Below are 18206 nucleotides of genomic sequence, written 5' to 3'. Positions count from 1 at the left end.
TTTGTCTTTGAACGATATTCTTAAATACCTGTGTCCAGGTCTTCATTTATATTCCCTGTGTCCCGGGTCGTCATTTGTGTCCCGGTATCCAGTCTGTAATTTCTCTTTGAGTGTCCCGGTCGTTATTTATATTCCCTCTGTCCGGTCGTCATTTGTGTCCCGGTCTGTAATTTCTCTTTGAGTGTTTTTTCTTTTTAGTATTTTTTGGTTTTTTACATTTTTTCTTTTTTCAGTTTTCTTTTTCTTCTTTATTTTTCAGCTTCACTATGAAATACATATCGCCGAACCTTTGTTTTTTTAACTAAAATCTCGTAGGCATTGATGACCTTATCCAAGTCAAAATCCCAAACCCAATCATCATCGCTATCATTTTCAGTTTTGATATGTTTTGACTCTCGCTGTCCAGGTGGATCTTCATCTAACTGCGCGGTTTTGCGTTCTTTAGCCTCAAGCCTGTTTCCTTGCTGTTCTTTTGATTCCTCGGCACGCTTTCTTTTCTGACTTTCTCTATCAGCAGCAAGTTTTTTGGCATAGACTCTTTGAGCATCTTCATCGGCTTTTGCCATGGTAAGTTCATCAGTCATTGTAAACTTAAACATTAATAGATTTCTACGTGAACATATGTCTTAAATATCTTGAATGACGTCACCATCAAAGCAAAAATGACGACAACTAATTTCATGACGTCAGTCAACACAGAAACATGCGCCCCCACCAACTAGGTGTTGGGGTGGCGCGAAGCGCCACCCCAACAGCTAGTATATATATATATATATATATATATATATATATATATATATATATATATATATATATATATTTATATATATATATATATATATATATATATATATAGTTTTTAACTACGTAAAACTTGCGAATATACAACATTCTTTGCTGTCCCATCGTCTGTGCATATAAATAGATTGTCAGGTTTACCGACTCTTGAATATGGCAACGCATAATGGTCCATGGGGAAAACAATCCGTATTCAGATGTATACCTCATGATTCTATTGATTGCCCTTGAGCTTTGTTGATGGTGATTGCTAATCGACCATTTCCTTTGTTTGCCGTCGTCATTTATATATCCCCCTATGCCCCCCGGCGTCCCCGTTGTAGTTTGTGTCCCTGTGTCCGGGTCGTCATTTATAATTCCCTGTGTCCCCGTCGTCATTTGTGTCCCGGTGTCCCAGTCTGTGATTTCTATTTGAGTGTCCCGGGCGTCATTATATTCGTCAGGATATTGTAGGGCATCGTAGCATCGATGAGTTTAAGCAATTCTTGTCAACTGATTGTTTCGCCTATAAAGAATATTATCTCGAGGTAAAAACTGATCACCGACCACAACGATTGCCACTTTGTTGATAGTTGCGTATCAGGAGGCATCATTCGATTGCTGTTTTAAGCAGAAGCACTAAATTATTATTTTTGTGGAAAAGATGATATATATAAATATATATATATATATTTTCTTTTTAGTTTTTTGTAGTTTTTACCTTTTTTAGTTTTTTTCTTCTTTTGTATTAATGCTAAAGCCAAGGTTCAAACCTGAAGCCTCTCGGACCTAGAACCTGAAACATAACGCTTTACCAACTCAGCTACTTCGGCGTGAATACATTTGTTTTGAGCAGCTTCCTCGGGTGTTGCCATTGTTGTCCTGGTCGTAATTTATATTGCCTGTGTCCCAATCGTCATTTGTGTCCCGGTATCCCAGTCTGTAATTTCTCCTTGAGTGTCCCGGTCGTTATTTATATTCCCTCTGTCCCGGTCGTCATTTGTGTCCCGGTCTGTAATTTCTCTTTGAGTGTTCTTTCTTTTTAGTATTTTTTAGTTTTTTACATTTTTTCTTTTTTCAGTTTTCTTTTTCTTCTTTATTTTTCAGCTTCACTATGAAATACATATCGCCGAACCTTTGTTTTTTCAACTAAAATCTGGTAGGCATTGATGACCTTATCGAAGTCAAGATCCCAAACCCAATCATCATCGCTATCATTTTCAGTTTTGATATGTTTTGATTCTCGCTGTCCAGGTGGATCTTCATCTAACTGCGCGGTTTTGCGTTCTTTAGCCTCAAGCCTGTTCCTTGCTGTTCTTTTGATTCCTCGGCACGCTTTCTTTTCTGACTTTCTCTATCAGCAGCAAGTTTTTTGGCATAGACTCTTTGAGCATCTTCATCGGCTTTTGCCATTGTAAGTTCATCAGTCATTTTAAACTTAAACATTAATAGATTTCTACGTGAACATATATGTCTTAAATATCTTTAATGACGTCACCGTCATAGCAAAAAATGACGACAACTAACTTCATGACGCCAGTCGACACAGAAACATGACGTCACCTGATCCACAGACAGACAACTTATCTTTATATATATAGATAGATATAATTCTAAAATTGTCAGGTAATTTTCTATTTTGAAATAAAAACTAAAAATTATTGCTCAGATATGCTAATCAAATTGGGAATTGCAATCTTTTAGGTTGAAAAGGCAGATCCTTTGGAATCATGAGAATGCGTGGAATAAGAAAATCTCACCCTCAAAAGGCCCTGTCAAGATTGTTGCCTCTATTACGTTATAACAGACATAACACGTCATTTTGTGTCCCGGTGTCCCGGTCTGTAGTTTCGTTAGTCGACAAACATGATGTCAGACGACAAACAACTTCATGACGACATACAGCTCAATCCTTATAATGACGTCAGTCGACAAACATGACGTCAGTCGACACACAAACATGACGTCAGTCGACAGACAGACAAACAACTTATTTTATATATATAGATATTATATATATATATATATATATATATATATATATATATATATATATATATATATATATATATATTTATATATATATATATATATATATATATATATATATATATATATATATATATATATATATATATATATTATATTATATATATATATATTATATATATATATATATATATATATATATATATAAAAATATATATATATATCTATATTCACAGGTGGGACACAGGGACACAACTACAATGGCGCGTAACTAATATGGCGCGTAACTACTTACGCGCGAGGGGGGCTTGGGTGGGGCGCAGCGCCCCCACCAACTAGCTGTTGGGTGTATATATATATATCTATATACATTCGCGCCACCCCAACAGCTAGTAGATTTATATATGTGTTTTGAACTACGTAAAACTTGCGAATATACAACATTCTTGGCTTTCCCATTGTCTGTGCACATACAAAGCCTTATGTACTTATAATGACGTCATATGCTAACGCTCTTTTTAAAAACAAACAAACATGCATACACATAACTCGTTTTTATATAGATAGATAGATAGATAGATACAATAAAAATTAACTGCGTAAAACTTGGGAATATACAACATTCTTCGCTGTCCAATTGTCGCTGCATATAAATAGATTGTCAGGTTTACCGACCCTCGAACATGCAACATACAATCGTCCATGGGAAGAACAATGACCTTGAGCTTTGTTAATGGTGACTGCAAATTCTAATCGAATTGGGAATTGCAATCTTCTAAATTGAAAAGGCAGATCCGTTGGAATCATGGGAATGCGAGGAATAAGAATAGCCTCACTCTCAAAAGGCCCTGTCGAGATTGTGGCCTCTATTACGTTGTAACAGACATAACACGTCATTTGTGTCCCGGTGTCCCGGTCTGTAGTTACGTTAGTCGACAAACATGACGTCAGACGACAAACAACGTCATGACGACATACAGCTCAATCCTTATAATGACGTCAGTCGACAAACATGACGTCAGTCGACACACAAACATGACGTCAGTCGAAAGACAGACAAACAACTTATATATATATATATATATATATATATATATATATATATATAATATATATATATATATATATATATATATATATATATTTATATATATATATATATATATACTAGCTGTTGGGGTGGCGCTTCGCGCCCACCCCAACACCTAGTTGGTGGGGGCGCTTCGCGCCCCTCCCAAGCCCCCCCGCGCGCGTAAGTCGTTACGCGCCATAATAGTTACGCGCCATTGTAGTTGTGTCCCTATGTCCCACCTGTGAATATAGATATATATATATATATATATATATATATATATATATATATATATATATATATATATATATATATATATATATATATATATATTATATATATATATATATATATATATATATATATATATATATATATGGTTTTAACTACGTAAAACTTGCGAATATACAACATTCTTTGCTGTCCCATTGTCTTTGCATATAAATAGATTGTCAGGTTTACCGACTCTTGAACATGCAACATATAATGGTCCATGGGAAAACAATCTGTATTCAGATCTATACCTCATGATTCTAATGATTGCCCTTGAGCTTTGTTGATGGTGATTGCTAATCGACCATTCCCTGTCCCGGTGTCCCGGTCGTCATTTACATCCCCCTGTTTCCCCGGTGTCCCCGTTGTAGTTGTGTCCCTGTGTCCCGGTTGTCATTTATATTCCCTGTGTCCCGGTCGTCATTTTTATCCCGGTCTGTATATACATTCGTTTTTTAGTTTTGTTTTTCTCCTTTATTTTTTTCCTTTTTTTTTCTTTTTTAGCTTATTTAGATTTTTAGATTTTTTAGTTTTTTTTATTAGTTTTTAGTTTTTTTTTTTCTTTTTAGTTTTTTTGTCCCGGTCGTCATTTATATCCCCCTGTTTCCCCCGGTGTCCCCGTTGTAGTTGTGTCCCTGTGTCCCGGTCGTCATTTATATTCCCTGTGTCCCGGTCGTCATTTGTATCCCGGTGTACCGGTCTGTATATACATTCGTTTTTTTAGTTTTGTTTTTCTCCTTTATTTTTTTTTCCTTTTTTTTCTTTTTTAGTTTATTTAGATTTTTAGATTTTTTAGTTTTTTTATTAGTTTTTAGTTTTTTTTTCTTTTTAGTTTTTTTTGTAGTTTTTACCTTCTTTTTAGTTTTGTTAATTTTTTTTTTTACTTATGTCCTGGTCGTCATTTATACTCCCTGTGTCCCGGTGCTTTGTTGATTGCTAATCGAACATTCCTTTTGTCCTGGTCGCTTTCTCTTTGAGTGTCGTCATTTATTTTTTTCTTTTTTAGTTTATTTTAGTTTTTACCTTTTTTAGTTTTTTTTAGTTTTTTAGATGAAAATTTTTTTTAGTTTTTTCCTTTTTTTCTTTTAGTTTTTTATTGGTTTTTACCTTTATGTTAGCTTATTTTTCAGTTTTTTCCTTTTTTTTAGTTTTTTTTTATTTTTTATTTTTTTTAGTTTTTTACCTTTTTTTGGTTTTTTTTTAGTTTTTTTAGTTTTTTTAGTTTTTTAGCTTTTTTACTTTTTTTATTAGTTTTTAGTTTTTTGTAGTTTTTGCCTTTTTTTAGTTTTTTCAGTTTTTTTTTAGTTTTTTATTGGTTTTTACCTTTATTTTAGCTTATTTTTCAGTTTTTTCCTTTTTTAGTTTTTTTTAGTTTTTAGTTTTTTTAGTTTTTTACCTTTTTTTAGTTTTTTTAGTTTTTTTAGTTTTTTAGCTTTTTTATTTTTTTTATTAGTTTTTAGTTTTTTTTGTAGGTTTTTGCCTTTTTTTTAGTTTTTTTAGTGTTTTAGCTTTTTTATTAGTTTTTAGTTTTTTTGTAGTTTTTGCCTTTTTTAGTTTTTTTAGTTTTTTAGCTTTTTTATTTTTTTTATTAGTTTTTATTTTTTTTTTGTAGTTTTTGCCTTTTTTTAGTTTTTTTCAGTTTTGACGTCACCTGATCCAGTTTTTTCAGGTGACGTCACCTGATCCACGATCCACAGACAACTTATTTTTATATATTTAGATAGTTTTTTTTTTTACTTATGTCCTGGTCGTCATTTATACTCCCTGTGTCCCGGTGCTTTGTTGATTGCTAATCGAACATTCCTTTTGTCCTGGTCGCTTTCTCTTTGAGTTTCATCATTTATTTTTTTCTTTTTTAGTTCTTTTAGTTTTTACCTTTTTTAGTTTTTTTTAGTATTCTAGATGAAAATTTTTTTAGTTTTTTCCTTTTTTCTTTTTAGTTTTTTATTGGTTTTTACCTTTATTTTAGCTTATTTTTCAGTTTTTTCCTTTTTTTTAGTTTTTTTTTTTATTTTTTATTTTTTTTTAGTTTTTTACCTTTTTTTAGTTTTTTTTAGTTTTTTAGTTTTTTAGCTTTTTTACTTTTTTTATTAGTTTTAGTTTTTTTTTGTAGTTTTTACCTTTTTTTTAGTTTTTTCATTTTTTTTTTTAGTTTTTTATTGGTTTTTACCTTTATTTTAGCTTATTTTTCAGTTTTTTCCTTTTTTTTTTATTTTTTTTTAGTTTTTAGTTTTTTTAGTTTTTTACCTTTTTTTAGTTTTTTAGCTTTTTTATTTTTTTTATTAGTTTTTAGTTTTTTTTGTAGTTTTTGCCTTTTTTTAGTTTTTTTAGTTTTTTTAGCTTTTTTATTAGTTTTTAGTTTTTTTGTAGTTTTTGCCTTTTTTTAGTTTTTTTAGTTTTTTAGCTTTTTTATTTTTTTATTAGTTTTTAGTTTTTTTTGTAGTTTTTGCCTTTTTTTAGTTTTTTCAGTTTTGACGTCACCTGATCCAGTTTTTTCAGGTGACGTCACCTGATCCATCCACAGACAGATAGACAACTTATTTTTATATATATAGATAGATATATATATATATATATATATTTATATATATATATATATATATATATATATATATATATATATATATATATATATATATATATATATATATATATATATATATATATATATATATATATATTTATATATATATATATATATATATATATATATATATATATATATATATATATATATATATATATATATATATATATATATATATATATATATATATATATGTGTATATATATATATATATATATATATATATATATATATATATATATATATATATATATATATATATATATATATATATATATATATATATATATATAAATAAGTTGTCTGTGGATCTGTGGATCTGTGGATCTGTGGATCAGGTGACGTCATGTTTGTCCGCATATGACGTCTGAATTATTTCACACTAATACAAAAGAAGAAAAAAACTAAAAAAGTTAAAAACTACAAAAAAAAACTAAAAAGAAAAAAAAACTAAAAAAGCTAAAAAACTAAAAAACTAAAAAAAACTAAAAAAAGGTAAAAAACTAAAAAAAACTAAAAACTAAAAAGAAAAAAACTAAAAAAAAAGGAAAAAACTGAAAAATAAAAGAGAAAAAGAAAACTAAAAAAATATGAATAAATATATATAAAAATAAGTTGTTTGTGGGTTATGTCTGTCTGTCTGTCTGTCGAGTGACGTCGTGTTTGTCCGCATATGACGTCTGAATTATTTCACACTAATACAAAAGAAGAAAAAAAACTAAAAAAGGTAAAAACTACAAAAAAACTAAAAAGAAAAAAAACTGAAAAAGCTAAAAAACAAAAAAACTAAAAAAAGGTAAAAAACTAAAAACTAAAAAAAACTGAAAAAACTAAAAAAAGGCAAAAACTAAAAAAAAACTAAAACTAATAAAAAACTAAAAAAGCTAAAAAACTAAAAAAACTAAAAAAACTAAAAAAAGGTAAAAAACAAACAAAAAACTAAAAACTAAAAAAGAAAAAACTAAAAAAAAGGAAAAAACTGAAAAATAAGAGAAAAAGAAAACTAAAAAAATATTAATAAAGAAGAAAAAACTAAAAAAGGTAAAAACTACAAAAAAAAACTAAAAAGAAAAAAAAACTAAAAAAGCTAAAAAACTAAAAAAAACTAAAAACAGGTAAAAATCTAATAACTAAAAAAAACTGAAAAAAATAAAAAAAGGCAAAAACTACAAAAAAAATAAAAACTAATAAAAAAACTAAAAAAGCTAAAAAACTAAAAAAACTAAAAAAAACTAAAAAAAGGTAAAAAACTAAAAAAACTAAAAACTAAAAAAGAAAAAAACTAAAAAAAGGAAAAAACTGAAAAATAAAAGAGAAAAAGAAAACTAAAAAAATATGAATAAATATATATAAAAATAAGTTGTTTGTGGGTTATGTCTGTCTGTCCGCATATGTCGTTGCGTGTTTGTCCGCATATGACGTCTGAATTATTTCACACTAATACAAAAGAAGAAAAAAAACTAAAAAAAGTAAATGACGACCGGGACACAGGGACACAACTACAATGGGGACGCCGGGGGGCAGAGGGGGATATAAATGACGACCGGGACACCGGGACACAAGGAATATAAATGACGCCCGGGACACTCAAAGAGAAATCACAGACTGGAACACCGGGACACAAATGACGACCGGGACACAGGGAATATAAATGACGACCGGGACACAGGGACATAACTACAAAGGGGACGCCGGGTTGCACAGGGGGATATATAAATGACGATGGCGACTCAGGGAATGGTCGATTAGCAATCACCATCAACAAAGCTCAAGGGCAATCATTAGAATCATGAGGTATAGATCTGAATACGGATTGTTTTCCCATGGACCATTATATGTTGCATGTTCAAGAGTCGGTAAACCTGACAATATATTTATATGCACAGACAATGGGACAGCAAAGAATGTTGTATATTCGCAAGTTTTACGTAGTTAAAAACATATATATATATATATATATATATATATATATATATATATATATATATATATATATATATATATATATATATATATATATATATATATATATATATATCTATCTATATTCACAGGTGGGACATAGGGACACAACTACAATGGCGCGTAACTAATATGGCGCGTAACGACTTACGCGCGCGGGGGGGCTTGGGGGGGCGCGAAGCGCCCCCACCAACTAGGTGTTGGGGTGGCGCGAAGCGCCACCCCAACACCTAGTTAGTTAACACCAACAGCTAGTATATATATATATATATGTTAACACCAACTACACCACCTAGTTAACACCAACAGCTAGTATATATATATATATATATATATATATATATATATATATATATATATATATATATATATATATATATATATATATATATATATATATATATATATATATATATATATATATATATATATATATATATATATATATATATATATATATATATATATATATATATATATATATATATATATATACATATATATATATATATATATATATATATATATATATATATATATATATATATATATATTTGTATATATATATATATATATATATATATATATATATATATATATATATATATATATATATATATATATATATATATATATATATATATATATATATATGTATATATATATATATATGTTTTTAACTACGTAAAACTTGCGAATATACAAAATTCTTCGCTGTCCCATTGTCTGTGCATTGATTGTCAGGTTTACCGACTCTTGAACATGCAACTTATAATTGTCCATGGGAAAACAATCCGTATTCAAATCTATACCTCATTATTCTAGTGATTGCCCTTGAGCTTTGTTGATGGTGATTGTTAATCGACCATTCCCTGTGTCGCCGTCGTCATTTATATATCCCCCTGTGCCCCCGGCGTCCCCGTTGTAGTTGTGTCCCTGTGTCCCGGTCGTCATTTATATTCCCTGTGTCCCGGTCGTCATTTGTGTCCCGGTGTCCCGGTCTTTATCTACATTGGTTTTTAAATTGCTATATGATGAAATAATGAATGAATTGTATATGATGAATATGATGAATTGCTATTGTATTTTTCCCCTTTTTTTCTTTTTAGTTTTCTTTTTTGGTTTTTACTTTTTTTTTGTTTTTTAAGTTTTTTTTCTTTTTTTTTAGTTTTTCTTCGTAGTTTTTACCTTTTTAGTTTTTTTTTTTTTTTTATTTTTTTTTTTAGTTTTGTTTTTCTCCTTTATTTTTCAGTTTTTTTCCTTTTTTTCTTTTTTAGTTTTTTTTAGTTTTTTAGCTTTTTTGTTTTTTTTTTATTAGTTTTTAGTTTTTTTTTCTTTTTAGTTTCTTGTAGTTTTTACCTTTTTTTAGTTTTTTTAGTTTTTTTTACTTATGTCCTGGTCGTCATTTATATTCCCCGTGTCTCGGTCGTCATTTGTGTCCCGGTGCTTTGTTGATGGTGATTGCTAATCGAACATTCCTTGTGTCCCGGTCGCTTTCTCTTTGAGTTCCCCGGTCGTCATTTATATTCCCTATGTCCCGGTGTCTTGACAGGGCCTTTTGGGGGTGAGGCTATTCTTATTCCTCGCATTCCCATGATTCCAACGGATCTGCCTTTTCAATTTAAAAGATTGCAATTCCAAATTCGATTAGCATTTGCAATCACCATCAGCAAAGCTCAAGGACGATCATTAGAAAAATGCGGTATAGATCTTAAAACAGATTGTTTTTCCCATGGACAATTGTGCGCTGCATGTTCGAGGGTCGGTAAACCTGACAATCTATTTATATGCACTGACAATGGGACAGCGAAGAATGTTGTATATTCGCAAGTTTTACGTAGCTAATTTGTATTGTATATGTATATCTATCTATCTATCTATCTACCTATATAAAAATAAGTTGTATGTATGCATGTTTGTTGGTTTGTAAAAAGAGCGTTTGCATATGACGTCATTATAAATTTATAAGGCTTTGTATGTGCACAGACTATGGGACAGCCAAGAATGTCGTATATTCGCAAGTTTTACGTAGTTAAAAACATATATATATATATATATATATATATATATATATATATATATATATATATATATATATATATATATATATATATATATATATATATATATATATATATATATATATATATATATATATATATATATTCACAGGTGGGACACAGGGACACAACTACAATGGCGCGTAACGACTTACGCGCGCGGGGGGCTTGAGGGGGGGGGGCGCGAAGCACCCCCACCAACTAGGTGTTGGGGTAGTGCGAACAGCCACCCCAACAGCTAGTATATATATATATATATATATATATATATATATATATATATATATATATATATATATATATATATATATATATATATATATATATATATATATATATATATATATATATATATATATATATATATATATATATATATATATATATATATATATATATATATACTAGCTGTTGGGGTGGCTGTTCGCACTACCCCAACACCTAGTTGGTGGGGGTGCTTCGCGCCCCCCCCCTCAAGCCCCCCGCGCGCGTAAGTCGTTACGCGCCATTGTAGTTGTGTCCCTGTGTCCCACCTGTGAATATATATATATATATATATATATATATATATATATATATATATATATATATATATATATATATATATATATATATATATATATATATATATATATATATATATATATATATATATATATATATATATATATATATATATATATATATATATATATTCACAGGTGGGACACAGGGACACAACTACAATGGCGCGTAACGACTTACGCGCGCGGGGGGCTTGAGGGGGGGGGCGCGAAGCACCCCCACCAACTAGGTGTTGGGGTAGTGCGAACAGCCACCCCAACAGCTAGTATATATATATATATATATATATATATATATATATATATATATATATATATATATATATATATATATATATATATATATATATATATATATATATATATATATATATATATATATATATATATATATATATATATATATATATATATATATATATATATATATATATATATATATATATATATGTATATATTACGTGATTTTTCTGATTTTTATGGAAGGTATCTATCTCAAATTCACCTATATTGAAATGAGACACGGTGCGAATTCACTCCTTGAAGGATCTGCAAAACACAAGAAAGGTAATCAAATGGTTTTTGCGACTTAAAAAAAAATATGACTTATAGTGGCTGTTTCTAAATAACCACAAGTTCGCATTCGCTAGTCTTTTTTTCCGTTTATTTACTCATCTACACTAGGGCTCCTTTGAACATATTCTTAGTTAGCCTCTTTGGCATTAAAATCTTATTTATTTTTAATGGTTATAATTTCTTTTTCCTTAAGGCGATGACTGTATGTTTTTCTTGTTAAAGACGGATTTCATTTCTCTTTCAGCCTATTGTACCTCTTTTGGACAAGAATTGTACATTCGATACCCTTAGACACTGCTAAAATATCCCCTGCGTAGTACATGTGGATGTACCAGCCAAGCATGTTGTCGAAACATAGAATTTTTACAACTGAAAATACCACTTACACTTACCAAATCTAAATTGTGTTTGTTGACATATTTCTGAGAGAACATCAATGGCCCCTTGAATTAAGTATCTGTAGACTTCGTACTGAGACTGAGAAAAACATCTGATTGTGTAATCTTCAATGCAGTCTAGACCAAGATAGGACGACCTATTGAGAGATAAAGCAACAAAACTTTTTCTAGGGACTGTTTCAGTTTTATTTCATAAAATTACTCAAATAAAAAGCTAGGCTAGATTCTGATAATGAGATTTAGTAAACTCACTAGGTATGAAATACATACCTAGTTGTCAGAAAGTGACTCCCCTCTAGAGTCTTTTTTTTATTACATAGAGAATCATTGATCTTTTTTTCACTTTTTCCTGCCATTGGCATATGAAGTACGAGGTGTTGCCAAAAAAGAACAACCGCGGGAAGACTTGTGTCCCAGAACCACGGCCAATAGCCTCGATACAACTTATAAATAACCGATATGAATGAACAAAGTCGCCAGCACCATCTTCTGGATCTTATTGTGGTATTATACTCTGACACTAACCTGCCAAACAGTTTGACAAAACCCATATGCTTACCGTAGTCCACAGTGAGTATGGGCTTCTGTAGTTCGATTCACGTCTTTTATCTTGAATTTACCTCGTAATTTTGTGAATTTTAACAGAGTTTGAAACCACAATAATGCTTTTGTTGTCCTTCTCCTGCTCTACTATTATATTGCCGACGGGTCAGTTTTTAAAAGATGCCATGGCAACTCTCTTGAAATCTTTGACTGATGTCAATGGACATTTCTCGCTGTGATTTTCTATGGCAGTGCCACTGGTCCTATGGCCTTAGTTTTTCAAACTTACCAAGACCTCTCACGATGTAAAAAAAAAAAGGACTGTCAAAATAAAGGGTGTTGTATGAAGCTTTCTCCCTAACGGCAACCATCTTACTGACTACTTGATCACCAAGACAATGCCCTTCAACAGGATTACTACTCTGCCCACTGTATACCTTGAAATTGAGCGGCTATCCTTCTAAAAATGTAACACAAGTCTTAGATGTCCAAACCTAGTCAGTTTTTTGTTTTTGTTTTTTCTTGTTATTTTTGCTGAGTGACCTCCAAAGTACGGTACCTTTTGCTTGTCAATATGAAGTTTTCTGTGAAAACTCTAAGCTTCATGAGGTTCTTGTGAATAAATCTGACAAAAGATCGAAGCCTGGACCTCTTATTGGCCTCTTGAGCTTCAAAGTTGAAGCTCGAGGCTGAACATGTCTTCAAAACGCATGTACTAATTTAACTCTGTATTTGTCACAACAGAAGACCCGTGCCACTTGCTGGGGATCCTATTTTTCTAATTTGGTTTAACACGCATCTTCCTTTTGAATACGGTGATATTTAGTCAGGAAGACGAGACTCGTCATTTTTTTTACATCCTTTTCGCGTAGGTGAAGCTGTGGCTATCTTGCAAATCATATAGTTCGAGTGACGAGAGTTTGCTTGGTCATTGGTATAAAACTTGAAAAAATGTGGAAAGTCTATATCCTGAAATCTGTCTGAAAATTTATCAGCTGAAAAGCTGAAATCACAGCTGTGAAAAAATAATTCTAATCTTTATTTCCGTTTGAAAATGTGTATCAGTCAAACGGGTTAAAGCGGAGAATAATGAGGTAATAAAATAAATAGTCATCCTATAAATACGAGTTTCACAGACCATTGTTATCTTTACTTCTGCCTCCTATCATGCCTTTTTTTATGAAAATTAAATCTCTTCCGACCTTAATCGTGGAAGTTTAAAATCCTCCTGGGATTATGTTTTCATCTTTGATTACCCCTAGAGATGTGATAAATAGCTTACCTACACGCTTGATCGAGTACCTCCTCTGAAGTTGCAAAGGCCACGTGTTGAGTCTCAGCTAGCCAATAAAGTCCATCCGAACATTGAGAAAGGAGACGTCTTGCACAGTAGCGACTATTATTTGGTATTGTTAAATTTTTAACTACGGATTTTCTCTCGGATAATTCTGTAATCAAAATATGTAAAATCCCAAAGGTTTTCTCATAAGAAACTTTTCTTTAACTACAATCCAAATAGTAAGAAATCAAACACAATTCAAATATCTTATAAGAAGGAATTTTTTAATAAAATATGAAACTACAGTATTAGGGTCTTTTCTTGGTCCTGGTTGAATATCTGACTTTTCTTGACAGATTTGTCTACGTTTCAATTTTCGCTTTAGCTGGTTCTAATTTAATATCTCAATTGATGAAACAAGTAATTTTTCTAGTCTAAGCATACGTTCTCTTTGCTTTGTAATAATTTTAAACCGATCCAGAAAAAAAAACTGTTGGAGCTTTTTTTTTCCTGCTATCATACCTTGCTTTGCTGACGTGGCTGTCATAAGCTCCATCGCTGGGAAAGATAAAGTGAATATAAATAAAAATCAGATGTTCCCTTTAAGGCAATGTGTCGCGTACTTAATTGGAAAAATCTTAAATTAGAAAATTAAGCTTCAATGGTCAATTATTTGGCTCAACACATTAAAGTCTAAAAGCAAACAAAAAGAAAAAAAAGTTGCATAAAATTAAAAAATAGCAGCCTAGAGCAGAGACACCACAATGATAGGTTGATGGATATTAGTAGACGCTACCACTCCAGACACGAGGTAGTCTATTTCTTTGTCCATGGCAAACGACTTCTGATTTGAATTTTTTAATACCTGGTTGGTTTTTTATACAAACTATGTGAAACAGAGGCAGTTGCAAGGCAACTTCTTCGGGCCAAATTAATATGTATCAAAATCAGAAAAACTAATTTACAAATTGCTGAAGTTGCAAGCAATAGAAACACATGTGATTCCCCATGCACCGGCATAAAAAAAATAAATGTGAAGTATAAAATAATAAATAAAATGAATAAAATAATAATAAAAAATAATAAATGAAGCCTGCTTTGTTGAAAATTGACGATTTGATATCTTTTAATGTTTCGTTGGAAAATCCGACGCACAGATTTTAATATGGTTGCATGTATGCCGAACATAAGATACAAAACAGTTCTACTTATGACAGCTGATGGCAGCAGCAGTTTATTTACTTTCTATTATGCATCCAAGACAATCTTAAACTATTTTTTTTCATTGATATTTTCTTCGATTGTGCCTAAAATCAACCAATTCTAAGAGGCTTTTACCGACTCCCATAGTAGCATAATATTTGTAGGCATGCATATATAATGAGTTGGAGATAAAGGCTTGATATTGCTTGTATAGGATTTTGACTCTTGTTGAAAACCATATTGTGATCCAGATAGGTTCAGGATTGCACAAAACCTCCATTCATACCGAAGATGCCACGGACTTCTTACTATCTGGTTCCAAGCTGGCTTAAACGCTTCGTGTAGGCTTGAGAGAGAGAGAGAGAGAGAGAGAGAGAGAGAGAGAGAGAGAGAGAGAGAGAGAGAGAAAGAGAGAGAGAAGTTTAATGAGTAAATGCAAGACAATACAAAATACAATTCAAAATTGAATCACAATACACTTATTTCCCCTCGAAAGGCTCCATAGTCAGGGATACAAGGGGGATAAAAAAATACAAGTAACAACTACAATATATGCAATATATGTAAGGGGGATACAATATAAGCAACAACTACAAGAAAAATTAAAAACATAGGGAGCATGCCTGAAGCCTGGAAGTCAAGCGCAAAGAAGACAACCACACACCATGAACAGAATACAGGGGACATCAACTCCTCAGAGGAGAAAAAAAATGTTATTGTATTTTATTCTTTATTAAATAATCCTTAAGACACCTTTTAAAAGTCCCAAACGACTGGCATCTCTGTACTGAAGAATTCCAGATCTGTTGACAAGCAATGAGGGGATTGAAATCTGATCGAATATTAGGGGTAGGCTGAATATAGATATCATTTTAAGAATGAAGGCTATACGGAGGTGAATCAGAAATAAACATAGGAGTTTTCCGAAGAGATTTTGGAAGATTGCCGTGAAGCTGATGAAAGACAAAAGAAGCACAAGAAATAATGTAAATACACTTCAGACTTAAGAGCGGTGTTAATGAGAAACGGTTGGTGTCCATAACCAGACGCCGTGCTTTATTATACGTGACAGAAAGTGACTTCAGCGTAGACAGAAAAGTAGACATCCATACAATGGGAAAATAAGAAACATATAACCGGACAAGACAGAAAAAAAAGAAGTTTCAGAATAGATCCAGGAAATGTGTGTCTAAGCTTTCGAATGATACCCAAACTCCGTGACACCTTAACCTTAATCTTGGCTATGTGGTTTCGGAATGAAAGATTCTCATCAAGTAGGATACCAAGAAACCAGACCACCCTATTCTCTGGTCTACACAAGGAGCCTTGTGACACCTGAAGTTGTGTAAGCTGAGGAAAGCTATACCAATTCGAGAAAATATGAGAAAATGTGACTTACCAACATTCAAGACCAAGTGATTTGCAGTAAACCATGAAATAATTATTTCGAATAATACCACAAAATTAGACTTGATATCACATTCAGTCTTCCCAAGGGTCCCAAGAGTGGTATCATCGGCAAAGGCAACAAGAAAATCTTCGTTAGAAATAGTATTGGAACACGACCGAGCATCCAGATGACACAGCTTGCAGCATGCCAGAGGCCTGGTGTTTTTACCGCCGAAATCAGATCATTAACATAAATCAGAATTAAAATGGGACCAAGAACAGATCACTGAGGGGCGCCATAATATACTTCAGAAGGGCTCCGGAAAAGTGGATCAATTGAAATAAGCCTACCAGAAAGATATGAATCAAACCAAGAAAAAGCGTTTGATCTTATAACAATATGCGATAGTTTACAAAGAAGAATCCGATGAGTCAGTGAATCAAAAGCTTTTCGAACACCTAAAAATAAAGCTGCCGGGATATGACCAGAACCTATTACTGAATGGATGAAATTCGAGAAAGCTGCTTAAGCATGCTCCGTAGAGTGACTCGCTCGGAATCCAAACTGGAAATAATGCAAAAATTCTTTTGCATCCAGAAAACTAAGAAGCCTGGATAGCATAGCCTTCTCAAAAATTTTGCTGAAAATAGATAGGAGAGAAATTGGCCTCTCATTAGCAGAACCACTCAAAAACCACCTTTATAAAGCACTGACACCTTTGCTCGCTTGAGAGATTCAGGGAAAAGGCCCTTCTCGGAAGACAGATTGACAAGCTTAAGTCAGTGGTGACACAATGGCATGGATAACCATTGTAGGAATTGTGTCTGATACTGAAGAGGATGATCTCTTAAAAGCATTCACGATTTGAGCTACCTCAAATTCAGAAACAGGATTCAAGACCATCGGCTTTAAACATGAGGGTCCAAGATAGGCTCTGAAATCGCAAGGAGAAGATGTAGAGCTTGCAGAGGAAGCAGTTGCCTTCCCTATATTAGCAAAATAAGAGGTAAGGTCTAGCTGAACATCTGCATCTCCTTGGATGGTTTTACTATCGAGTATCAGCATTGATGGAACTGAAGGCAGAGGAGCAGTGGGTCTAAGAACTGAAAAAATTAAATGCCATGTCTTCCTAACATCCTTCTCACATTCAGAAAATTTTCTATGATAATACTGAGACTTAGCCTTTCGACACAGAGAAGATTTGTTATTCCCCTACCTTCACTGGTTCAGGAACCACTGTTTTTCCAGAGGCCAAAATAAGTTCGATTATCAATTACAGCTTGAGATGTCACAACGGTAAAGAATAACTTTCGTATTAAAATTTTGACTGACGAATTCAGACGTTTTAAACTGGTCTTTCTAGAACCCTAATAAACTCGTTTCCCAGGGGTATGAAGCCTGAAACTAGGTGATAGATACTTTATTTACTCAGGCAGGAATGATGAGTTGCAGGGGCTGGTAGTGAGGTTCTTGACGAATAAGGTAGCTGCTAAGTCTTGTTTAAGTTAGGAAGGTATTAATAACAGAATACTAG

General features: G+C 31.9%; 1 protein-coding gene across 1 annotated transcript in view; it reads right to left on the bottom strand.

The window, feature by feature from the left end:
* LOC136028753 (uncharacterized) overlaps window positions 1-18206 on the bottom strand; it is a 63194-nt gene that overhangs the window by 27601 nt on the left and 17387 nt on the right. The window contains exons 2-3 of the mRNA XM_065706641.1: window positions 14083-14248; window positions 12252-12394 (exon numbers count right to left, since the gene is read on the bottom strand). Of these exons, the coding sequence (XP_065562713.1) occupies window positions 12252-12394; window positions 14083-14248 (309 nt within the window). The remainder of the gene's footprint in view (window positions 1-12251; window positions 12395-14082; window positions 14249-18206) is intronic.

This window comes from Artemia franciscana, chromosome 1 (genome assembly GCF_032884065.1).
Source record: "Artemia franciscana chromosome 1, ASM3288406v1, whole genome shotgun sequence".
Lineage (NCBI taxonomy): Eukaryota > Metazoa > Arthropoda > Branchiopoda > Anostraca > Artemiidae > Artemia > Artemia franciscana.
The sequence above is the reverse complement of the archived record's forward strand: the minus strand, read 5'-3'. Positions and strand labels throughout refer to the sequence as shown.